Source organism: Gracilinanus agilis, chromosome 4 (genome assembly GCF_016433145.1).
Source record: "Gracilinanus agilis isolate LMUSP501 chromosome 4, AgileGrace, whole genome shotgun sequence".
Classification (NCBI taxonomy): domain Eukaryota; kingdom Metazoa; phylum Chordata; class Mammalia; order Didelphimorphia; family Didelphidae; genus Gracilinanus; species Gracilinanus agilis.
In genome coordinates this window covers 178127823-178153778 of record NC_058133.1, presented here as the reverse complement: position 1 = coordinate 178153778, position 25956 = coordinate 178127823, and the positions used below count along the sequence as shown (strand labels likewise).

At 42.9% G+C, this 25956-nt stretch overlaps 2 protein-coding genes across 2 annotated transcripts in view; both read right to left on the bottom strand.

Annotated features, from left to right (window-relative positions):
* Positions 1-18336, bottom strand: part of CUEDC1 (CUE domain containing 1) — a 37934-nt gene extending 19598 nt beyond the window's left edge. Inside the window, exons 1-6 of the mRNA XM_044671957.1 lie at positions 18005-18336; positions 12520-12647; positions 3166-3292; positions 2772-2777; positions 1702-1879; positions 980-1063 (exon numbers count right to left, since the gene is read on the bottom strand). Coding sequence (XP_044527892.1) covers positions 980-1063; positions 1702-1879; positions 2772-2777; positions 3166-3292; positions 12520-12647; positions 18005-18301 — 820 coding nt within the window. The 5' untranslated portion in view covers positions 18302-18336. The remainder of the gene's footprint in view (positions 1-979; positions 1064-1701; positions 1880-2771; positions 2778-3165; positions 3293-12519; positions 12648-18004) is intronic.
* A 107-nt stretch (positions 18337-18443) lies between these two features.
* The window catches only part of LOC123246130, a 144929-nt gene continuing 137416 nt past the window's right edge, over positions 18444-25956 (bottom strand). Inside the window, exon 5 of the mRNA XM_044675069.1 lies at positions 18444-18657. Coding sequence (XP_044531004.1) covers positions 18483-18657 — 175 coding nt within the window. The 3' untranslated portion in view covers positions 18444-18482. The remainder of the gene's footprint in view (positions 18658-25956) is intronic.

Here is a 25956-nt window from a genome sequence, read left to right as displayed (position 1 = left end):
AATACATAGAAAAATAAATTATATTGAAATATAGTAAATAATATGTACATATTATATACATACATATATAATTTAGTATATTATATATGTCTATACATATATATAATTTAATATATTATATATAGGTGGGACAGTGGTTAGAGTGCCAGATCTGGGATCAAGAAGACTCATCTTCCTGAATTCAAATTTGGCTTCAGATATTTCCTAGCTGTGTGACCCTGGGCAAGTCACTTAACCCTGTTTGCCTCAGTTTCCTCATCTGTAAAACGAGCTGGAGAAGGAAATGACAAACTACTCCAGTTTTTTGCCAAGAAAACACTAAATGGGGTCACAAAGAGTTGGATACAACTGAAAAATGACTGAACAAAAATGATCACTGAAATATTAAAAAAAAAAAAAGCAAATTCATGGACCTTAAATTAAGAATCCTTGATTTAGACAGTCCTGGGGTCAAGGACCTTAGGTTTAATACAGAGGGGGAGCTGGCTAAAATGGAGCACCAGGAGAAGAGCAAATGTGTTTCTCAGGAAGGGTTAACTTCTTTGTGTAAAAGGAAAGCAGGAGGCACTAGGAAGTAGCCTCCCTGCCTTTCATATTTCTATACTCCCGTCGCCATTCTTCATTCTATCCTCTTTGCTCCATATACAGGAATGTGCTCGGGGGCCCTCATGTCTAACTTGTGTCTCTGCTTCTGCTCTCTCTTTTTCTCCCAGCCCCACTCTAAACTCCCCTCCCTCGAATTAGAAGAATAATTTCAGTCCCCTCTTCCTCACTCCTAGACCTAGTTCTCAAAGATCAAAAGAAGGTTTCCCTCCTCTCTTAATAAGGAAAGAGCTCCTTATTCTCTGTCCTCCCTTTGACCTGCAATGGCTAGCCAAGAAAGCTGGGGCTGGGCAGGGGACGGGGGACGCTCCTTTGGAAGGCCTCTGTCCAGACTGGACCTTGGGCAGGAGAGGGGGCTGGGGCCAATGGGGCTCACCTGTGACAGTGGATGGAAAACCAAAGTCATTACTGACAGCCATGCTGCTGGATTTGGATTTCTGAGACTCATATTTCAATCGATCTAGAAAAGAAAAGAAAAGAAATCCCATCAGTTGACCTCCCAGGCTGGATGCCCAGAAGGAGAGGTAGATAGACTGAAGGTCTGCCTTGAGCAAGGAGTCTTTGCCATCTTGGTGTCCTAGACTTCTTTGGCAGTTTAAAGAAATCTACGGCCCTTTCCTCAGAATAATATTTTTAAATGTCCAAGATAAAATATATCAGGGGCAGCTAGGTAGCACAGTGGATAGAGAGCCAGGCCTGGAGTTGAGAGGACCAGGATCAAATCTGGCCTCAGAAACTTCCTAGCTGTGTGACCCTGGGCAAGTCAAACCCAATTATCTATCCCTCACCACTCTCCTGCCTTAGAACCAATACCTAGTTTTGATCATAAGACAGAAGGTAAGGGTTATTATTTTTAAAAAAAAGAATTGCTATTAAGACAGAAGGTAAGGTTTAAAAAATGTCAGGTTACAGAGGAAACCAAATTGAGTGAAATATAGTTATCAAATTATTTTTTAAACAAAAACAAGTTCATGAACCCCAAGTTAAGAACCTCGGGGCTCCATCCACGCATGCGAACTGCCCTATTATACACTCTGTGGGGAATTCATGAAACACACAAAGTACTCCTCCACTCCCCCCGCCACCGCAGTCTCCTACCCCTCTCCAGGGCAAGGAGGAAGTCACGGTTCCGTTGCAGCTCCTTCATGAACTCTTCATTCTGCAGGAAGAGGGCAATCCGCTCATCTTCCAGGTACTGCTTCCAGCGGCATTCCTCTTCCAGGTTTCCAGCCAGGGGTTGGCTGACCTCCGCAAGCCCTGGCTTGGGGGGTCCACTCTGGGCATTCTGCAGGGGAGAGACAGGCACTGGTGTGGGTGTGTGTATGCAGCCACACAGACCCGACCAGCTCTTTCCTCAGGATCCCATGAGTCGCTCAAGCACAGGCTTCCAGCCTGCTTACATTAGGAGGAAAGAAGCAGGAGATGGAATTTGGGAGGTGCCAAAAACCGAGTACCAGGGAACATGCCTCAGGATACTCTGTACAGGTACTCACACACAAAGGTAGAAAGTGGCAGAGCCAGGATTCTCAGTCCAGACCTAGAGCTTTCTCCTAAGTTGCTTTTACAAGTGGTTTTTTTTTTCTTCCATCTTCAAGATGGTTATTTTTGATGTTCTTCCTCTAAATCAGGTGGCCTCAGTGGTCTCCAAAGCAGGAGAGGCAGTCATGTGCCTGAGGATTTGGGATGATGGTTGGGTTGGGCAGCGAGCCCTGATGCCATCCTGTGTCCAGCTCTCTTAAAGCCTCACCTCACCTGTTTGGGAGCAACCACCTCCCCATGCCCACCTCACTTCTGCATCCCGAGGGCACTAAGTCTCGTAGGACTGTGTGATTAACAAATAAGCTTATCAGGGAAGACATTGGGTCCAGGGAACGAGTCACTGACTCTCCAGTCACAAGACCTGAATTCAAACCTAGGCTCTGCCACCTGCCACCTGGGCAAACTGTTTGGCTTCCCTGGGTCTTGGTTTCTGCCTCTATAAAATAATGATGTTAGACTAGATGGCCTGTGATGTCGCTTCCAGCTCTGCATCAACAAGCCTTCACAGGCTCCACTTAGGACCCTATATCCATACTCACAGAACTTCCCAGGATCTCCTACCATGTCTGTCCTTTTATATATATATATATATATTCTGAGGACAAGTGGCTTCTGTGGCCCCTGGCCACATCCCCCTGCCAAGGTCCTATATGGGATGAGGGCTTCCCATTGGAACCCCTGCTTTCCTAGTATGTGTCCTAAGTATTTTTATTTGGTGGATATTTTATATCTATCCCACCTGCAAGGAAATCTAGACCAAGCCAGGAAACTGAGAAGAGGTTTCCTGTTTGAGGTTGCTTCCCTCTGAACGCCTTTGTGAACAGTCCAAGCCCAGAAAATTGGGAAGTGAAACGGGCAGATGCCAAATCTCTTGCCTCTCTGTCAACAAACCAGAACCACTGATCTGAAGAACTGCGGGTGGGTGTAGGGATAGGAAAGGACAGGCCATCTCTGATTTCTACTTCCAGAACCCAGCTCACCCCCCAGCTCCTGGCCCCCTACATCGGCTCCTTCTTCTCTTACCTGCAAACTGTCCAGTTGCTGGGGCAGAATTCGAAGGAAGTCATCAGGAAGGTTGCCCAGAAGTGGAGGGTTCCAGTTTCGATAGCGCCTCTGGGTTGGGGGGACCCCAGCACTAGGCACATCTATTCTATAGGGGAACAAAGAGAAGGGGGACAAACTAGTGAGGTCAAAGGCTAGAGGAATCAATGAGTGCCTAACCAGAGTGCATATTGCCAGTGAGATGGAATTTGGGAGGTGACAGGCAGGGCCACTGGATTCTGTCCCTCCACAGATTCTGACTTTAGAAGTGCGTACCAGGGCGGGTAGGTAGTGCTGTGGATAGAGCTCCAAGCTTGGAGTTGGGAGGTCCAGGGTTCAAATTTGGCCTCAGGCACTAACTGAGCAAGACACTTAACCCCCAATTGCCTAGTCCTTACTGTTCTGCCTTGGAACCAATACATACTATTGATTCTAACAAGGAAGGTGAGGGTTTTTGTTGTTGTTTTTTTTAACTTGATACTACTTGATACAGAAGTTAAGGTTGTGGTTTTTTTTAAGTCCATATCAAGCCAGGTCAAAATTTACAGAAGCCAGAGGGTTTGTCACAGAAAGAACCCTGCCTAGGGGTCAAGAGAGCTGGGTTTTCTTTTTTTTTTTTTTTCCTTTTTTTTAAAACCCTTACCTTCTGTCTTGGAGTCAATACTGTGTATTGGTTCCAAGGCAGAAGAGTGGTAAGGGCTAGCCAATGGGGGCCAAGTGACTTGCCCAGGGTCACACAGCTGGGAAGTGTCTGAGGCCAGATTTGAACCCAGGACCTCCCATCTCTGGGCCTGGCTCTCAGTCCACTGAGCCCCCCAGCTGCCCCCTGGGTTTTATTTCTATCCTGCTCCACATTCCCTGTCCAAGTCTCTTTAGCTCTGCAGACCTCAATTTCCTCATCCATAAAAGAGGTCTACCACTGCCTCCTCTCTTCCCTCTCAGGGTTCCCTGCAAGGCTCTAAAGATAATGCATATTTTCCACCCGGCTGCATTCCCCTGGATTTCTCTGTCCTGTCAATGTGCCAGATACCTTCCCTCTCTTCCCCCACTTTTTCAGCTTCCTTTTATGGATTGTATTTTCCTCTATTAGATTATAAATTCTTTGAGGTCAGGGACTACTTTTCTTTTTTCTTATATCTGACCTCAGCCCTTTGGCACAGTGCTTGGCACATAGTAAGGCTTAATAAATGTTTGCCGATTGACATATGAAGGTACATTAAGATTGCAAGAAATTCTTCTTCATGCTGAACGAACGGGAGTGGAAGGAGTTGAAAGGAGAGAGATTTTGTGTCCTGTTGATTTGGAAAAATAAGGAAGTGGGATAGTTTAGCCAGAGGCAAAGGCTAAATAGGCAAGGCTGTTCCAGTGAAGTGGTTTTATGCCCCACCCCTGAAAATAAGCAGGAACCATCCTGTCCTGGGCCCTCCTCATCCCCAGCAGCAGCGGGTACTCCAAGGCAGAGGGAAGCCAGGGGGCTCTGCCAATGGTGACAACCATGCCTGTCTAATCTGGGGACTAGGAGACGTTCCTTTCCTTTGTGGCCTGCAAGACGGGCTGCCGTGGCTCCCACAAGACATATGGTTTGCTGAATAAGGGAAATGACACATGGACAAAGCAGCCTCGATGCTGGGGGCAGGGGGAGGGAGCGCGGACTTCCTAGGCATGGTTTTGATTTCCCCTGCCTCCTCCTTTGGAGAGCGACTCTTCCATGGGACAGAAGCTGTCCCTGGCTATCTCTCCTCTTGGACGAGGCTTCCTCTCCCTTTCTGTCCTTGAAGACAGGGATGCCAGAAGCAGAGATTTGGAGCTGAGGGAGACCTCAGAGACGAGGCATGCCAGCTCCTCATTTTCCAGAGGAGGAAATGAAAGCCCAGGAAAGTTAAGTGACTTGTCCAAGGTCAAACAGGTATTAGCCATCAGAAGCAGAATTTTTACCTAGAGCCAAAGTTCTTTCCTGTGTTACTAGTTGTGTGACCCTAGGCAAGTCTCTTAACCCTGTTTGCTTCAGTTTCTTCATCTGTCAGATGAGCTGGAGAAGGAAATGGCAAACCTCTGTAATATCTTTGCCAAGAAATGCCCAAATGGGGTCACACAGAGTCGGACGTGACTCAAACAACTGAACAACGATGAAAGTTCTTTCTACATACCACACAGGAAGCAAAGCAGAATCAACTGATTCATTTTATGCTCGGCACATTGAACACACACTTAAAGAACCACAAAACCAGAAAATGTTCGAGCTGGAGAGGACTTTATCAACCATTAAATCCAGTTCCTTAATTTTACAGACACCTAGAAAAAGCCACTTCTTCTAGCTGGTTAGTGACAAGTTGGGACTAGAGCCCAGGTGGTTCGGTCCAGAGCTTTCTTCTCTACAGCTATTGGGCTTGAAGTCTGGAAGACCTGTGTGAAAATCTGAATTTAGGAACTTACTTGGCGTTTGACCCTGGTCAAGTCACTTAACCTACATATACCTCACTTTCTTCATCTGTAAAATGAGGATAATGATTAGCATGTACTCACAGGGTTATTATAAGAGTCAAATAATATATATAGAGATGATCTTTAAGCTTTAGAGCTATATTATTATTTAATTATTAGAAAAAATGACGAATTTACTACATATTGGTGGATTGGTTGGTTCTCCTCTGAAATCCCTTGTCAGCCCCCTAGGAATCAGGTCCTCTTCTCGGTGACCTGCTGATGTCCTTTGAGCTCAGGACAGGAAAGGTAAAAGGAATCCCCCACCTACCCCTCTCTCCCACATATAGGCCTTCCATTTTTCTCACGTTAGTGTTCTCATTTGTTAAATGTGTCTGCAACCCAGCCTGATCCCACATCTAAGCCAGCCAAGAATCAGAGCCAAAAGTCCTCAGGGCGAGTCCCAGAGCTGCTATGGCAGGACACTGAGCAGTCTCCCACTGGAGATGGACAAGAGGGTCACTGGGAAGGGCAAAGACCTATCTTTAGGGGTCAGGCAAGACTCGGGCCTCAACCATAAGCTCCAGCCACTGGTTCTTCTGAGCCCTTGGGGGGTGGCGAAGGAGAGGAGTGGGCAATCAGGGAGCTCTGTCCCAAGCTTAGTGGCACCTTGGGGCATCGAGAGGCAAACGCCAGGGAAGCAAGGTCAGCTCATCAGCCAGCGAGCTGGGGGCCCTGGAATAGCTTAGAGTCTCAAAAATCAGCTCTGGTCTGAATGGAATGTCAAAAATGAACTAAGAAGGGGGTGGAGGGGGAATGCCAAGGCTGTAATTTCACAGGAAAACTCAAAGCAGCCAAGATGAAACATTTTTTCCCTTTATAACAATGCTTGACTCCATACATCTAGCAATTGCTGCATTACTCTGAGATAAGGACAAGTCAGTAAACCTGTATTTATTTTTTTTTGTGTTTTTTTTCCCACTTAAAAGGACTTTAATCAGATTGCTCTGAAAAAAATTGTCACCCTACTGCAATAAACCTGTATTTGTGCACTTACTACTTCTCCCCCTTTTCTTCTCCCAGCCCCCATTAAATTGTAAACTATTTGGAGACGGGGTCTAGGTTTCTACATTCTTAAAGCTCCAGCTCCTGGGACTTCAGCAACTCTGACATCCAGAACCCTTCATAGTCTATCCCCGCGCCGACCCCCCACCATCTTTCTAGTCTTATACCTTATTACTCCTAGCCACACTGTCCCCAGGTACATATCCTTGGATCCATTGGCTCCCACCTCCTGGCTGTCCTTGAGACAAGACCATCCTCCTGACTTAAGGCATTTTCTCTGATTGTCATCCATGCCTGGAAGGTTCTAACTCCTCATCCCTCTCCTGGCTTCCCTGGGCTTCCTTCAAGTCCCAGCTAAAATGCTACCTTCTACAGGAAGCCTTTCCCAATCCTTTCCTTCTATTGATTATTTCCAATCCATCCTGCATAGACCTTGTCATATGTCTTCTCCCATTAGACCATGAGCTTAAGAGCAGAGACTGTCTTTGGCCTTTTTTTAATGCCCCGAGTGCTTGGCTCATTCCCTGGTGCCCAATAGGCCCTCATTAAATTTTTGGAGTTTTTAATAATATTTTATTTTTCCTCCTATTCTATGTAAAACTTATTTTTAACATTTTTTTAAAGTTCTGAGTTTCCAAATTCCCTTCTTCTGACCCTCTGTCACTCTCTCCCTGGGATAGTAAGCAATCTGATATAGATTTTACATGTGTAATCATGTAAAACATTTGTCTATGTTAGTCATTTTGTGAAAGAGATCTCAAACTTTTAAAAAGAAGAAAGAAAATGAAATATAGTCTGTTTCAGACCGCATTCAGACTCCATTGGTTGTTTCTCAGAGGGCGGATTGCATTTTTCATCATGAGTCTCTGGGACTGTCTTGGATCACTGCATTGCTGAATAACTAGGTCATTCATAGTTGTTCACCAAGAAATATTGCTGTCGCTGTGTACGATTCTCTTCTGGTTTCCCTTATTTCATTTTGCATCAGTTCGAGTAAATCTTTCCATATTTTTCTGAAATCATCCTGTTTGTCATTTCTTATAACATATCTTATAAGCTTTTAACAACAGACTGACTTGATATTATTGTCTAAAGTAATACCAAATCCTCCCACTTATGTTCTAGAACAAGTCACACTTAAAATAAATGAGCCAAGAAGAGATCTTAGAGACCAGCTAGTCCAACTGCATCAACAAACTGACCTAAAGGGGTAAACTGATTTGCCACAGGTCACACAGTGAGTTAGTGACAGATTAGGGCTAGAACCTAGGTCCCCAGATTCCCTGACCAGTGCCATTTAGTCAATGAAGGCAAAGAATGCTGGACCTGGAGTCATGAATACCTTGAGTTCAAATCCAGCCTCAGATATTTAGTTGTGTGATCCTGGGCAAGTCACTTAATCTCTGCCATAGTTTCCTCATCTGTAAAATGGATATAAAATAACAACAGCTATCTCCAAGGGTCATTGTGAGAGTCAGATGAAACAATAATTGTAAAGCACTTAGAAAACAGTGCCTGGCATATAGAAAGTGTGATATAAACATTAGTTATGATTATTAATATTTTTGATCACTATTAAGGGGATAGCTGGGTGGCTCAGTGGATTGGTAGCCAAGACTAGAGATAGAAGGTCTTGGGTTCAAATCTGACCTCAGATACTTCCTAGCTGTATGACCCTGGGCAAGTCACTTGACTCCCCTTTGCCTGGTCCTCATCACTTTTCTGCCTTGAAACCATTGTATAATATCGATTCTAAGACAGAAGGTAAGGATATTTCTTTAAAAAATTTTTTTATTCAATGCTAATAAGAGAAATGCAAATCAAAATAAAGTATACCCCTCAAAGCAACCAAGATGATATAAGAGAAGATAGTCCATGTTGGAGGGATCATGGGAAGACAAAAATATTAATAATACACTGGTGGAAAAGGGGTAAATTGGTTCAACCACTGTGTAAACAATTGGTGATTGTGCTTGGGAAGTTGACAAACTGTTTAGACCCTCAACTAAGAGCAATTCTTCTTCTGGGCATATCTCAAGGAGGTCAAAGATAGAAAAGAAAGACATCTCATGGACACCAAAATATTCATTGCAGCCCTTTTTTTCTGTGATAGCAAAATACCAGAAGCAAAATTGGTGCCCACTCATTGGGAAATGACTGAAAAAAAAAAGGATCTTTGAATGTCCAGGAACATTTTTGTGCCATGAGAAATGACAAAAATAACAAAATTAGAGAAACATGGGAAACCTTGGATGAACTGAGGTTGGGTGAAGTAAGCAGAATCAGGAGAACTCTAGACTGAGTGACAATAATTAATATAAATAAAAACATTAAAAGGTAACCAATCAGGAGCAGCTAAGTGCCTCAGTGGATTGAGAACCCAACCTAGACAAGAGAAGTGCTGGGTTCAAATCTGATTCTGGCAAATCACCTAACCTCCACTGCCTAGGGCTTACCACTCTTCCACCTTGGAATCAGTACTTCCTATTGATTCGACAGAAAGTAAGGGTTGTTTTTTTGTTTGTTTGTTTTAAAGAAAATAAGATAAAAATAAAAGGATCCTTGATTTAGAAGTGGAAGGGAAAGGCCAGTGTGTGCTCCTCTGCATCTCTTTTCATTTTATAGATGAGTAAACTTAGATTAGGAGAGGGAAGAGGTAAGAAACTCCACCAGAAGCAAACTTAGAAATTCCTGTCTTAATTTCAAAGGCTCATGGACTCATGGAAATGGCCCTGGAAGGGACCTTGGAGGTCATTTCAGGAGTGGCAACAGGAATATCAGCATGCTGAGAGACAGAAAGAAAAGTTAGGTAAGGTAGAAGACTTGGAGAGGAGTAACCAATGGTAACTTACAGGTACTAAATAGAATTGGGGGGGGGGGGGGGAATGGCCATGACACGTCCAAAGAAAGACTGGAGAGATCTAGAAACAAGCGATGGCAACTGTTCAAAAGTCTACTCGGGCCACATGTTTCTGATGGCTCTATGAAGAAAGCTCTCATCCTGTAATCACATGCCACCATTCCCTAAAGTAAACATCAAATCTTTGCTGAGATTCTAAAAAAAAACAAATGTACATTGTTATGCCTAGTGGTGGCAGCACAGTAGAAGGGAGAGAGCTGACCTTGAAATTAAAAAGACTCAGGTTCAAATCCTTCCTTCTCTAATACTGAGGTTTCTTGATGTGTGGTCGGGCAGTTGACCTCTGGGGGTCTCCGAGACACTTTCAGGGGGTCCTAAAGGTCAAAACTATTTTCATAATAATACTCAGATGTTCTTTGCCTATTAAGATACTTCCCCCTTTTCCAACTACATATCTGTGTGAGGCCAGATTTTCTTCCTATACTTTAACCAAAACAACATTATCTCAGCAGATGGAATGCAGCAACAGATGAGGGCCCAGCTGTCTTCTATTAAGCCAGACATTAAAGAGATTTGCAAAAGTATGTAAAACTGTGCCACTCTTCGCATTGATTGTTTGTGTTTTGGAAAATAGTTATTTTTCACTAAAATGCTACTTACATGAACATGTAATGGATTTATTATTTTTTAACAAATTAGTTAAAATGTTTAAATATATCCATTTTAATTTCCACTATAGTAAATATTGATGGGGAAGCCAAAGCTATTGGGGTCCTCAACTGTTTCAAAATGTAATGGGGTCCTGAGGACAAAAAAATCTGAGAACCTCCATCCTCTGACTGCTCAACTGGAGGCAGCCTACTTAACCCCTCAGTGCCTCAAGCAACTCTCCTAAGATTTTAAGTGAAGTGAAGATTCCTGCACTGGTGGAGCACGTTGCATCACCTGGGAATTCCCCCAAACCAGTGCAATCACAGGTTCCTATCTCTCTACCAGAGCTTAATAATTACATGCCATTCTGTCTATCTTAAGATGCTTTGTCGGTACAAGTTCTTCCTTATTATACTGAATGAAATTGCAGGCAGTTCTCTCAACAGTTACATGAATGAATGAACCCACTTTCAAGTTCTTTGGTATTAATTAAGTCAATTAAATGTACCCACTTTCAAGTTCTTCGTTATTAATAATGAAGTTTAAAATGGTTTTTTTTTCTGCTCTGTAAATGGCAAGATTTAGCTGAATTTCTTTCCCACCCCTCCAAAAAAAGAGGGACAAACAATCCTGGCTTCATGAATAGCAGCTTCAATTTCCATCGATTTCTATAAAGCATGGAGAGCCCCTAAGGAGTAGAAGAGATTTCTCCCTCTGAACTCAAAGTGAATAGCTCAGACTGGAGGCCCCAGGGCTAAGTAAGGGCTCACATTTCCACTTGTCTCTTCTAAGAGAGTTCTAGGGACCCATATAAGAATTTTTGCTACTCCCACAGAACTGTGTGACCTTGGGTAAACAGCTTAATTTCTATGAGACTCAGTTTCCTCATCTGTAAAAAAATAGGTTGACTTAGGTGGTCTCTGAAATCCTTTACAACTTTTAAATCTATGATCCTATTTGTGGTCTCCCCTTAAACTCCAACACACACACACACACACACACACACACACACATCTCATAGCTGCCCCATTCAAGACCCTGTAATAAGAGTTTTTCCTTGCCTTGGTTATTCTGGGATCCCAGGGACTTTACAAAAGAAGCATTCAGCAAGAATGAGACCATCTTCCTTTAATTCCCCTATCCTTTATGATCATTAAAAAGTTTTCAGCTACTTTGGGATGAAGAAAAATTACTCCTGTTCCCTAGTAATTCTACAATAAAATGCTGTGGCCTGGAAAATAGAGTTATTTGTGGTGTCTGACCTCCCCACAAAACTCTGTCAACAAGTTGATTAGTTCCATATTCCCAAACTATGGAAGTTTTGATTTGGAAGGGGCCTTGAAAGACCTTCTAAGTTCATCTCATTGTCTCCCAGTGACTCAATGAAGATAAAGCTAACTCCCCTTTTTTGAAGTCATAGGAATTGGGGCAGCTAGGAACCTCAGTGGATGAAGAGTCAGATCTGGATTCAGGAGAACCTGGGTTCGTATTTGGCCTCAGATACTTCCTAGTTGTGTGATCCTATTCTTCCATGATGTCCTTCTCTGTATCAGAGTTTAGACTGCCAACACTGAGGTTTTTAAAGCCCCTTCTCAATCTAACTTTGCTTCCCTAATGATAATAATAGTAGATAACATTTTTATAGCACTTACTATGTGTCAGGCCCTGAGCTAAGCATTTTATAATTATTATCTCATTTTACAGATGAGGAAACTGAGAAAGACAGTAGTGAAGTGACTTGCTCAGGGTCACACTGCTAGTGTTTGAATCCAGATTTGATCTCAGGTCTTCCTGACTCCAGGTCCTGCTCTCTATCCACTGCACCACCTAGCTGCCACCCAGTTTCCCTCTCCAGTCTATGTTTCACACATCTACTAAGTCAATATTCTTAAAACATGGGTCTAACTATATCACCTTCTTACTGAAAAAGCACCCATGACTTTTTGCCTCTCATAAAATATAAATTCCTGCTTGCCATTCAAAGTCCTTCACAATCTGGCTCCAGCCTACATTTCCAGGTTTTCCAACCAAGCTGGCCACCAAAGAATGCCCAGGAGGGCTACAGTCTGTAGGAAGAAGGCAGAACAACAGCAAATGGGGAGAGGCAGGGAAATAATCCTCACGGTCTCCTTCTCATCCATGTTCTAGCATCTCATCATAAGTTCTGAAAATTCTTCCTGATTCCCAACTTGAATTCCTCCTGCTAGAATTGAAATCCATCCTTTTTTGTTCTTGTTAGATCAAGCCACCATGATACTACTAGAGGACCATTCTTTGTCCCTTGTCATACTGGTTCATCCCACCTCCAGCCAATGTAAGAAAACAAGACAAATTCTTACCTGGGAGGTGGGGTAGGGGGAGCCAGGGGATAAGGCCTGTCAAACATGTGCATGTGATAGGCAGGAGGTGAGTACACTGGTGGGGGCTCTTCATCAGAGCTATCTGGTTCCAAAGTCCGTTCCAAAATCTAAACCAGAGAGCAAAATGAGATGATATAGTAATCATTATGATCCATTTTTACATTCAGATATTCTCTAAATGGTTACACATCTGGCTGTGTGTTCCAGTGAGAAGGACATTGAATACTCTAGAGTTAGAGGCTCTGGGTTCAAGTCTTCTGGTACTTGCCACCTGGGTTGATGTAGGCAATTTATGGAACCTCCTGGACCTATTTTTCTTTTCATATGTGAAATGAAGGGATTGGCCTGGATGACTTCTTAGATCTCTTCAAGCTCCCTATCTACTGCCTAACTACTTTATCTTATCCTGATAACAACCCTAATAAGATAGGGTTTTATCACCTCTACTACCCTTAGCAAAGAGGAAACTCAAGACCTAGGAAGTGGGGAAGCACTCTCTAAGGTCAATCAGCAATTCAGTACAGGTAGGTGGCTCAGTGGATTAAGAGCCAGGGCTGGAGCTAGGAGGACTTTGGTTCCATTCTGGCCTCAGACACTTCCTGGCTGTATGATCCTGGGCAAGTCACTTAACCCTGTTTACCTAGCCATTGCCCTTCTGTCTTAGAGTTGTTGGTTCCTAAGACAGAAAGTAAGCATTAAAAAAATTTTTTTTAAGTCATTTACCAGGTCACCAAAATAAGATCTCAGTCCAGGAATATAGTATCTAACTCCCAGCCAGGTTTATCCATGAGAACCCATTTTATCAGCTTGGCAAAAGCGGGGCTGGGTAGAAAGCACTGATTTCTCCAGTGGGCCCCTTCTACCTTCTAGGAACTCAGAAAAGATGAGGAGAGAGTCCAAGGGCTGGAATCTATAGGGAGGGTCAAGCTTTTTGACTCTCTATTCCAATAGGTTCTCTTCACTTTAGGGGATAGAGAAGGTATATTGAAAGCATTATCTAGTCCCATCGGAGGTAATTTATGACCAAAAAAAAAATCCCTACATAGATACTATAAGCTTACTATGCACAATTTAACTCTCTCTTCTTCTCCCTATTTTGGATTTTTCTCAATAGTTTTCCTTCTTCTTTATGCCACTACTGCTGAAGAAAATGGTCAGGGATCCTCCCAGGGATAGCCAGGAAGGGAGGGAATTGGGCAAAGGGGATATCTATTGTATCATCACATGAAGTCCCTTACTGAGGAGTAACTTGGTATAGCCATCCTCTCTATGATTATGGGTAACAGCTATTATCTTGTACATGTCTATTTTCATAAATCATCACAATAGAAAAGCTAGCACGTATATGGTACCTAAGGTTTACAAAGCATTTCTCTTATTTGATCCTCACAATAACCTTGGAGCTATTATTATTCCCATTTTTACAGATGGGGAAACTGAGGCTAAAAAGTTAAGTGACTTGCCCAAGGTCCCCAGCTAGTAAGTGTTAGAGGCCAGATTTGAACTTGGGTCTTCCTGACGAGTTCCCATACTCTCTCTGCTGCGTACCTTGCTGGGACACAGAAAGTACTCTATAAAGATCTGGTTTTGAAGTTTTTGTTCTCCACCATTTAGTAGATGCATGATTATGGGCAAATCCACCTCCTGTACAGAACCACTGGAAGGAAAGTACATCCACTGCTAACCGAAAGCACTGACTGAATCTAAGGTATGACCATTATTAAGGCCGTAAGCTAAGCTCTATTGGTGCTCTTACCTGTTTGCTCCCTAAAGCTACTACTGGCCACCTCAGCTTTTGCTTTCACATGTGGTGTCATGGGTTGTGGGAGTCTGAGAATAGGGGCAGCCTGGATTTCCTTTTGGGGGTGGCTAGGGCCTGGATTTCCTAAACACAGCCCAGGGTCCTGATGTGAAACGTGCCCAGTATTTACGTGCACAGCACTTGAGAACATACAGACACAGTCTCTCCTACAATATGGTGCCTCTGTCTATGCACCAGTGGTTGTCTAGTGGAATGCACTAACATTTTTCCTTTGACACAGAAACTATTTGCACAGCTGTTTTTACAAGCAAGAATGAACTTGGCTGCTTAGCTGGCCAGGTCTACTCCATGCCAATATTTCAAGAAAGGGAGAGGCTGGGCCATCAGTAGCTGCTGGCTTCCCCGACTCCTTGCTCTCTTTGGTCTCAGGGTCATCAGGATGGGTCAGGATGATAAAGTGAGCCAGGAGTCTATTCCGAGGAGACCACTCCATCCACCCCTTTCCTTCTTTGTAGATGAACTACCTGGGTCAGCTTCTTTGGGGGGGTCAGCCTGCCTGGGGATGGGGAGGTCAGGAAGCTTACTCCCCACCCAACTCCCCCACGGTTACCATCCCCAGAAAGCTGAGCTGCTCTTGTCCTTTCTTAGAAAAGCTGATGAACTAGACTCCTCCTCCTAGAGGAGCCTAGCCAGGATCAGATTGTGTTCCCTGAAGGCCTGGTAGCTTTGAAGCTGCAATCAGATTCTCTCTCCCAGGGCCTCCAGCCTGAGGGCTCCTGAGCTTATTAGTATCACTCATTCCCAGAGCAGCAGAAAACAGATGCTCCTACCAGAGGGGCCTAGGTCCTGGCCCTGATTTGGAGGAAAGAAAATGAGAAACCACGATGGCTCCAGCAGTGCACCTTTGGCCAATGCTAATCTTGTTTCCATCTCTGGAATCCCCCTGTCTCCCTCCCTGAAGCAATGTGTTTGTTCTTCTGGTTCAAAAATGTGCTGAAGCTTTTGGCTTTGCAGCCTTCTTGTTTAACTCAGCGTGAGTGATAAATGGATGCCAGATGCTCTAGGATGGCTTGTTTTTCTGTCGTTTGCCTGACAGGTGATATTTTTCAATGGCAAGGATACCCCACAGCCCAGTACACCATCCATCAACCCCTGGGGGAAGGGGGGAGGCTTACAGTCAGCAGTTATTGTCATTCCAGCTGCTGCTAATAAATTTACTGAAGGACTCTGAGCTGGCTAACCCAGGCCAACTGATGGACACTGAGGAGAGCTGGGAAGAGTTTGGGGTGGGGTAAGAAGAAACAAGGAAGGATGCTCTCTAGGAAGACTGGGGTGGGGGGGTGCTTTGCAGAAGGTGGGGCACAGAACTCATTCATTCATATAAGGCAAAAATCTTGGAAGCAGAAAACGCCCTGAAGCCTCACCTCTCATCTCTCAATCATGCCAGATTATTCTGTGTACCAGTAATAGGACAAAGGTCACTGGGGGAAGGTCTGGAGGATATTTTATGGGATGGGGGAAAAAAGGAAATATGACCCTATCTATATGGTTTAGGTTAAAACAAATCAATATTGTGGAAATTATCAGAGATGAGAGTGAGAAGCACCTTTCAAAGTCAACATGGTAAATGATATCTAGCCTTGTGCTTTGCAGTCAGTATATGATACATATTTATTGAATTAAGTGGAATTTTCTCATTCTCATTCATTCTCTCTCTCTCTCTCTCTCTCTCTCTCTCTCTCTCTCTCTCTCTCTCTCTCTCCCTCCTTCCCTCCCTCCCTCCCTCTCCCTCTCTCTACACACAGACACACAGACACAGACACACACACACACAGACACACACACACACACACACACACACCTCTCCACAAAAAATGGTGTGATTCTGATTTGGAGATAGTGGGATGATGGGAAGAACTTGGAGTTCAAAGCCCACCTCGACTGCTTACTACTTATGTGACTTTAAACAAGTAATATAACATGCCCAGGCCTCAGTTTCCTTATCTTTAAAATGAAGATATTGGACCAGATTGCATCTCATTTTCTGCCTTGTCTAGATCTGTAAGTCTATGATGCAGCCCCCTAAACTGGGGTCATTTTTTACAGCAAGCAAGGGTATCCCCTAGGGAAGCAGGGTAGCTTATTTAAAGTGGGCAAGCAATGCAAAAAAAGATCTCCCCAAAGGGGCAAGACTTGGTTCTCACCCACTAGAGCAGGGGTCGGCAACCTTTTTGGCCAGGAGAGCCATAAACGTCACATTTTTTAAAATGTAATTTCGTGAGAGCCGTACAGTGCTCACCGTGCGCTCCTGTAACAGTGTATGAAAAAAATTGACTTTATGGCTCCTGCAGAAAGAGCCATATCTGGCCCTCAAAAGAGCCAGATATGGCTCGAGAGCCATTCGTTGCCGACCCCTGCACTAGTGGCTTAGGGTCATAGCTTTAGCACTGGAAGGGACCTTAGAGATCACCTAATCCAATCAACCTCATCTTACAGGAGAGGAAATAGAGTCCCAGAAAAGAGAAGTGACTTGTCTAAAGCAGAGGAGCAGGTAATGGGTGCCCACGGCAGAAACTGAACCCAGGTCCTCTACTTCCAATCTGGCCACCTCTCCACTGTACCAATAGGTGCAGCTAAGTGTATAATCTAATTGGGAAGATAAGATACTAGATAAAATAGCCATTACAGATGTGGCTGCATAGGGGGGCAGCTAGGTAGCACGTGGATACCTTCTCTGTGTATAAGTTGTCTCCTCTGGTACAGTGTAAGTTCCTTCAGAGCAAATACTCTTATTTTTGTCTTTGTATCTCCGGTGCCTAGCAGGTAACAGTGTTTGTTTCACTGAACCCAATTGCTTCATTTTCATTCGCTTGGGCATTCTTTGTATCCTGGAATTCTTTCCCACGTCTGTGTGTCTTATCTCACTCCTTTAGACCATGCATTTCTTAAGCAGGGGCCTCTCCCCACAGTGGGTATGCTGTGTTACTGACCACTAGTCTGACATACAATGTGAAAAGGTGGACCCTGATGGAGAGGTATATGACTATTGATTCGTGTATTTTTTTAGCCCATATCTTCTGCCTTATAATCAATACTAAATATTATTGCTTCCAAGGCAAAAGAGTGGTATGGGCCAAGCAACTGGGGTTAATGACTTACCCAGGGTCACACAGCTAAGAAATGTATGAGGCCAGACTTGAACTCAGGTCCTCCTATCTCCAGCCTGGCTTTCTATCCAGTGAGCCACCTACCTGCTGCCCCTTGCCATTTCCTTCTCCAGTTCATTTAACAGATAATTAAACTGAGGCAACCAGGGTTAAGTGACTTGCCAGGGAGCACACAGCTAGGAAGTGTGGGGCTCCAGATTTGAACCTAGGTCATCCTGACTCCAGGTCTGGCACTCTATCCACTGTGCCCCACTTCACATATTTAAAAAAAAATAATAAGCACCAACAAAAAAGGATAGGAGCACAAATATTAGCTTCATATTTACATATGAGGAAACTGGGGCTCAGAGGAAGTTGGCTTGCCCATGGTTAAACAACTAATAACTGTCAATCAAGATTTGAACCCAAGTCTCTTGAATCTAGATATCTACACACTATACTAACAAAGGAATGCTTTTTCTTTTCTTTTTTCTTTTTTTTTTTTTTGAAACGCAGCTAGTGTGGCCAATGAGGGTGCCTAGAATACCACCCTCACCTCAGGAGGGATGCTGTCGTCTGAGTCTGAGCTATCATCATAGCTGCTCCCATCCAGATTCATCTGCAGCAACTGGTCAATGGTGGCATCGACGGCGCCGTTATTGGCACGCAGCACACACTCGATGATGTCATAGTCCATGTTGGGGAACATGGTCTTGAAGTCCTCCATTGCCTGGTTGAACTCCAGGCGGCGGACTTGCCGGGCGGGCCGGCTGTTGTTGAGTTCCTGGGCCGAGGCGTTCCCCCCACCCCGGGACCCGCCATTGCTGCTGCTCCTGCGGAACAGGCTTGTCATTTTGCAGAACTGTTTTGGGAAAATGTTTCAACCTGGCACCCAAAACGATCCCCCCCAGCCCACCCACCCCTTCCCCCCACCTCTGCTGCTGCCACCCCCCCCACTGCTCTGAAGTTTTACTCCCTCATCACTCGGGGTGGGGAGGTAAGAACAGGGCAGGGGGGGTGGCGGGGCCTCCCAGTCAGGAGGCTAAGTGGTCATGCTGTGAAATGGCCCTCAGGGAGCTGTCCTCGAGGTTTAGGGTCATCCAGGCCCAAGGATGAGGCGATGGGGGGAGGGCGTGCTGTCCAACGAGGTCTTGCTGGTCAGCCTGACTGCTGTGACATGTTGAGCTCGAAAGTGATAATGTTTTCCACCTAGAAGAGAAAGAGAATCTAAGTCAGGGGTGGAGGATAGGCAATAATATTGATGGGAATGACAAACAACATAGTCTGCCCACTGGAATTCGTTTTTTCCTCCAAAGATGGCTGATTAAACCTTTCATTCTCATATCTGAGATGCAGACTCGTTTCTAAGAAATATTGAGAAAAGAACTCCCTGACAAACACCGTTAGGAAAACCAGACAAGAGTATGGGAGAAATTAGATTTCGACCAGCACTTCACACCATACACCAGTATGAGCTCCAAATGGATGCATGACCTAGATATATTCTGCCACATAATGCGCACATTAGAGAAGCAGGGAGGAAATTGCCTTTCAGATCTATGGTCAGGGAAAGATTTCGTGAGGAAGCAAGTAATAGAATCACTAACTATAACCTGGGAGCTCCCAGCCTGATGGTAAAGTCCCTACTCTCAAAAGAACTCTGGTTTCATTTGGGTAAATGGTCAAAAAAAAACAATGGAATCACAAGAGAAAATGAAGTTTTGATCAAGTAAAATTTAAAAGTCTTTGAACAAAAATTGGGACACTTATGGGGACACTTATGGATTGAGAGTCAGGCCTAGAGACGGGAGGTCCTAGGTTCAAATCCGGCGTCAGACACTTCTCAGCTGTGTGACCCTGGGCAAGTCACTTGACCCCCATTGCCTACCCTTACCACTCTTTCACCTATAAGTCAATATACAGAAGTTAAGGGTTTAAAAATTAAAACAACAACAACAACAACAACAAATTGGGACACTTAAAGCATTGCTGGTGGAGCTGTGAACTGATCCAACTATTCTGGAGGGCAATTTGGAATTATGCCCAAAGAGCTATGCATACCTTTTGACCCAGTAATACCACTACTAGGTCTGTATCCCAAAGAGAGAAAAAAAATGGGAAAGGACCTACTTATTCAAAAATATTTATATCTGCTCTTTTTGTGGTAGCAAAGAATTAGAAACTAAAGGGATATCCCTCAATTAGGGAATGGCTGAACAAATTGTAGCATATGATGATGATGATGATGGAATACTACCGTGCTATAAGGAATGATGAACAGGATGATTTCAGGAAGAGCTGAGAAGACCCACATGAACTGATGCAGAGTGAAGTAAGCAGAACCAGGAGAACATTATACACAGCAGTATCAGCAATATTGCGGAATGATCAACTGGGAAAGACTTAGCTGCTCTCTGCAATACAATGATCCAGGACAATTCTGAGGAACTTAGGAAAAAGAATGCTCTCTATCTCTAGAGAAAGAACTACTGGAGTAGTAATGCAGATGAAAGCATACGATTTTTCACTTTAATTTATTTGGGTATATGTTTTAGGGTTTTGGTTTAATAAAATTATTTGCTTTCAAAAATGAATAATATGGAAATATGTTTTGAGTGATAACACATGTATAAACCAAATTGAATTGCTTGCCAGCTCTGGGAGTGGGGAGGGAAGGAAGAGAGGGAGACAATTTAGGTCATATGACTTCAGAAAACTTATATAAAAATTTATTACATGAAATTGGTAAAAAAATTAAAAATAGGTTTTTGCACAAATAAATCCAATGTAATAAAAATTATAAGGGAAATAGATACATGTGGAGGATGGGGAATCTGTGCAATAAATTCCTCTGATAAAGCTATCAATTCCAAGATATATAAGGAATTTATTTAAATTAAGAACTTTCTTCCAATAGTTAAATTATTTCTATGGAATACTAAAAATAATCTATATATTGCATTTTGAAAATTAAGGTGTCTATAACTAACCATATCAATAACAAATCCAACTAGAACCATATGTATCTCAATATATGCAGAAAAAGCTTTTGACAAAATATACCACCTATTCCTTATAAAAAACATTAGGGGACATTGGAATGAATTGAGCTTTCCTTAAAATGATTAATGGCACCTCTCCAAAACCATCAGCAAGCATTATCTGTGATGGAGATATACTAGAAGCCTTCCCAGTAAGATCAGGGGTGAAGCAAGGATGCCCATTATCACTACTATTATCCAATATTGTGCTGGAAATGCTAGCTATAGCAACAATAAAAGAAAAAGAAATTGAAGAATTAGAATAGGTAATAAAGAAACAAAGTTATTCTTAGCAGATAGAATCTCAGAGAATCAACAAAAAAAAACTAATCAAAATAATTAACAACTTTAGAAAAATTGCAAGATTTTTAATTGCAAGAAAATTAAGCTGTCTCATGAAGTCTGACAACACTTTTATTTTCCATTTGAGCAAACTGAGAAATAAGTGACTTGGACATGGTCACAGGTCCAAAAAGAAGTGGAAAGGCTAGGATTTGAATCCAACTTCTCTGGCTCTTTAAATTTGGGACTCTTTCCCCTGTAACACATTGCCTCTGGCATGGTGCACTTCTCTGTGAATGTTTGATCTGTTACACTCTGTATATCTTCTATGCCATAGATTAGCCATAACCATTTTTAGTGTCTTGGATGGCTTTTCCCGTCATTCAGCACTACTTAAACTTCTGTGACCCAAATGTCATTTGTTGCATGACCAGGAAAGGCAGATTCACAGCAGTTAAAGCAAAACATAATTAGGAATGTAAATCTTCAACAGGAAGGCACAGTGCCCAATACATAATAGATGCCCAATAATATATCTATTGATTGGTTGGCATATCATTACATGGTACAGTGGGAAAAGCATTGACCTTGGGGTTCAAAATCCCATTTCTGATGCATACTACTTTTGTGGGTCACCTCCATGAGCCTCAGTTTCCTCTTTTGTAAAAAGGAGAGCATTCTGAGGTATCCTCTGGCTCTAAAGCTCTGATGTATGGGGTCTCCCTGCCCAAGTGCGGGCAACTAGGATTTCATTACAACTAGGCTTTCAAAAATCTAATATAGAAAATTTGAGTTAAGGGCAGCTAGTTGACTCAGTGGAAAGAGCTGGGGGCAGGGTGGAGCAAAAGAGAGATGGACAGACAGACAGATAGACAGACAAACAGACAGAGGAAAAATAAACTTGAGTTATAAGACTTCATGATAATTGTGTTGCCCTTAGAATAGTGATTCCTTGACACCAAGGAACTTGGGAGTTATTCTTTCTCTCAAATAATGTCCTAAACATGAGGAGACAAGTAGAAACCTGCATTGCTTTCACAGGAGGTAGGTTAATCATCTAAGCATTTATTTTCTGCAGAAGTGTTTGCAGTGGGAGCAAATCGATGTAGTGGCCTGGCTTCTTCTCTTACCCCAACTCCCAAATTTTGAAGGTTAAATATAAACTTTTGCTAGGATTGCTGATGAAGTTTGATAAAACCTGAGGCTATAAGGCCTGACCTGACCTGACCTAGGCAATGACCTTCGGTAAAGAATTTATATATACCTCTTGGTATCCTCCCCCCTACACACACACACACACACACACACACACACACACACACACACACACACACACACAACATCCCACCACTCTCCTTCACCTCCAACTTTCAGCACATGAATGAATTTCAGTAAATATTTGCTGAATGAATGAATGAATAAGCATGACAAAAAATGTAGAAATAGGCTCAACCAACTACAACTTTTCTATAATGGATACAGAAGACTTAATAACTAGAAAGGATCATATAAGGCAAGAATCTGATCTGGTCTGTTTGTAGTTGTGCAATGAAGTTAAAAGAGAAAAAGGATGATTGCTGGAAACCCCCAAATGAGCAGAGTAAGATGATGAAAAGAGTGATTTACTGAGCAGCAGAAGATCTGGGTTCTAGTTTCTGCTCTGCTATTACCTCGTTGTAATGGCTTTGAATGACAATAACAACAATAATAGCAAATATTTATGTAGCACATACTATGTGCCAAGTACTTTACAAATATTATGTCATTTGATCTTCACAACAACCCTGGAAAGTAGATGCCGTTACCATTCCCAGTTTACAGAAGAAGAAACTGAGACAAACAGAAGGTAAGTGATTTGTCCAAGGTCACACAGCTAGTGTCTGAGGTTGGGTTTGATCTCAGGTCTTCCTAACTCCAGATACAATGCTCTATCCACTGAGCCACCAGCTTTAGCTACTATATGCCTCAGTTTCCTTCTCTATGACAAGAAAAGGTTGGATTAGAGGATTGCTAGAAAAGGAAGATCCCATCCACTTCCCATCTTCTGTGGTTCTATTTGAAGAGGGTCATTGTATCATCATAGACTCACGTTTTCATATACATTTGACAGGGTCTAAAACACAGGTTCTTTACCTGGAGTCCATAGACCCCAAAATTGCAGGGGTTTCATGAAATTAGATGGGGGGGATTATATTTTACTTTTATTAACCCTTGATTTCCTTCAGAATTCTATTTTTTGCACTTTAAAACATTATTTTGAGGAAGGATCCATAGACTCCACCAGGCTTGCCAAAGGGGAGAGACTATGATAAAATAAAATTTAACAACCTCACCCCTGGTCTAAAAGTATATATATATATACATATATATATATATATATATACATACACATACACACTTCTTTTTTTTTTTTAAACCCTTGTACTTCGGTGTATTGTCTCATAGGTGGAAGATTGGTAAGGGTGGGCAATGGGGGTCAAGTGACTTGCCCAGGGTCACACAGCTGGGAAGTGGCTGAGGCCGGGTTTGAACCTAGGACCTCCTGTCTCTAGGCCTGACTCTCACTCTACTGAGCAACCCAGCTGCCCCCCATACACACTTCTAAAAGATCTTATAGTTAGTGATACCTTGTTTTTTACAACGCCTTCATTTCCCAATATATCTTTCCCTCCTTTTCTGCTCAGCATGCTGGCTCTTGTCACAAAGACGGAAAAAGGGGAGAAGGGTGGCCCAGATCTTCAAAAACCAACAGATGCAACAACCATGACTGACAGTATAGTTCCCAACTTCTGCAAAGAAGTGAGTGAGAGAGTTGCATTCTCCCAACTCTTAGTCATTATAATATAGGTAAGAATTTGAATAAAAACACTTGAAAAGATAATTATCCCCCCATCCAAAGACTTTAGCATTAGTGTAACTACCCCCACTATAGTGCTCTCCTCCCTAAACCTTGCATTTACTTTTATATATAAAATTTTTATTATATATATAATTTTATTATTTATATATGATGTATTTGTATATTTATATTATACTTATATAATTTATAATTATATTGATTTTACTATACATACAAATAATTTATATACATAATTATATATATACCATATATCTATGTCTATCTACCTATCTATCTCTCTGTCTATCTACACCTGCAATCTGGAAAATCCACACAAAATGTTTTGGCCCTCCCTTTATACTGGAGAAGAAGTTTGAATTTCTTCTTTTTCTTTATGGGGTATTTACAGTACCTTATTATAAATTTGGAGCTAAGTATGCATTTCTGAGTTTCTAAACTTTTTCTAAGTCTGCTGCTGCCCTTCATGTACCTCCTGTGGCTTCCATAAAATTCTCCCAAAATTCCCATTTAATTTCTTATGTTGATCCAAGATATAGTGAACCTCAAATGGGAAGGTTGTGATATGGAAAAGATAACTATACATGTGATCATACATGTAAACTGCACAATAATGTGCATATATTTGAGATGTGTACACATGTACATTTGTGATTATATTGTGTGTACAATGTACATGTGTATATATTTACATGTGCATGTTTTCCCCTTTTAGGGTAGGAGCTGTCTCTTGTTTCTTTTTTTTTTTTTAACCCTTAACTTCTGTGTATTGGCTCCTAGGTGGAAGAGTGGTAAGGGTGGGCAATGGGGGTCAAGTGACTTGCCCAGGGTCACACAGCCAGGAAGTGTCTGAGGCGAGATTTGAACCTGGGACCTCCCGTCTCTAGGCCTGACTCTCAATCCACTGAGCTACCAGTTGCCCCTTGTCACTTGTTTCTTTGTACCTATCCCTAGCACTTGGGAGTGTTTGGCATTCAGTAGGGGCTTAATAAATGCTTACTGATTCACTGCCACATGTCCTCCTTCCCACAGCCCTGAATATTTGAAAGGCTGAGCCTAGAAACTGGGACCCCAGTCCCTCGAGCTAAGGATTTGACCCCTAAAATCAACAAGAATAAAAATAGCTAAATGAAGCTATTTCTGTGAAGTTTACAAGTAAGTGTTTAATATGTGAATCCTGCCTGGGGCAGCTCTAAAACACAAATGTTTACCGAATACAAAAAGGCAACACTCAAAGTGCTTTGGGGGGATACCACATTGGGTTTTAGATTTGTTATCTAAAAACACAAAACTCTTATTGAAGCTTTGCCTGAAATGTCCCTCCTTTCTTACACACACCCCAACATCCCCCTCTGTCTCCCCCCACCAGGAAATTGCCACAACCAACATCAAGACAGCTTTAGATTCTGTTCAGCCTCCAAAAGATGTCTTTGTCCAGAAACCACAGTTCAAGCAGCTGTGTTTGGGTCCGGCTCAGAGAGGGCTCAAATTCTGGGCTCTTCCTTTACTGAAAGGCCCTTCCTGGGGCCAGTCCTGTGGCTCAGAGATGCTACTATGGATGCATGCATATAAATCATGCTTGAGCATGGATGGTCCTTATGCTGATGGACTTGGGCAGGCAGTAAAGCTGTCTGTCACCTTCTCGCCCCAGGTAATTTAATAAGGGAGATGGAGAAGCTTTAAGTGGCCCACACAGTCCCCTTAGAGGGAAGAGACAAGACCCTCCCTCCTCCTCCACTGTCCAGGGGGGATAATATCAGCTGTCCATATCTGCTGAGCCCTGAGACCTCTCCCCTGGTGGGTCTCCCCACCTCTGCGTGCCTCAGACCATTCCAATGGAGGTCCAGGAAGCTGTGTAGGACTCCTTCACTATCCAAAAGGGCCACCTCCTCCCATGGCTGCTAATGGATCTGGATGCAGATTCTCCCAGCCGGCTAGCCTTGCCCTGGAGCCTGGATTCCCTTCCTCTCCTGGATCCAGATATCTCCCAATCTGGGGACCTGGATTCCTCTACCAAAAGAAACATCTCAGGTCCTTCCATGAACATCCAGCATCCACTTCAATCAATGACCATGACTAAAGAAATATAGGGTTAAGGAAGAAGTCAGGAAACTCCAAACTAAAGACACTTTAAGGAATCATTTCAGAGAATTCTATAAAATTGGAGCCAGGAGATGCTCCAGGGCAGCAATTACACAAGTATTTATTAAGCACCTACAGTAAACAGGTGGCACGATAGATAGAGTGATAGGCCTAGAGTCAGGAAGACTCATCTTCATTATTTCAAATCCAGCCTCAAGATACTTACTAGCTATGACCCTGGGCCAA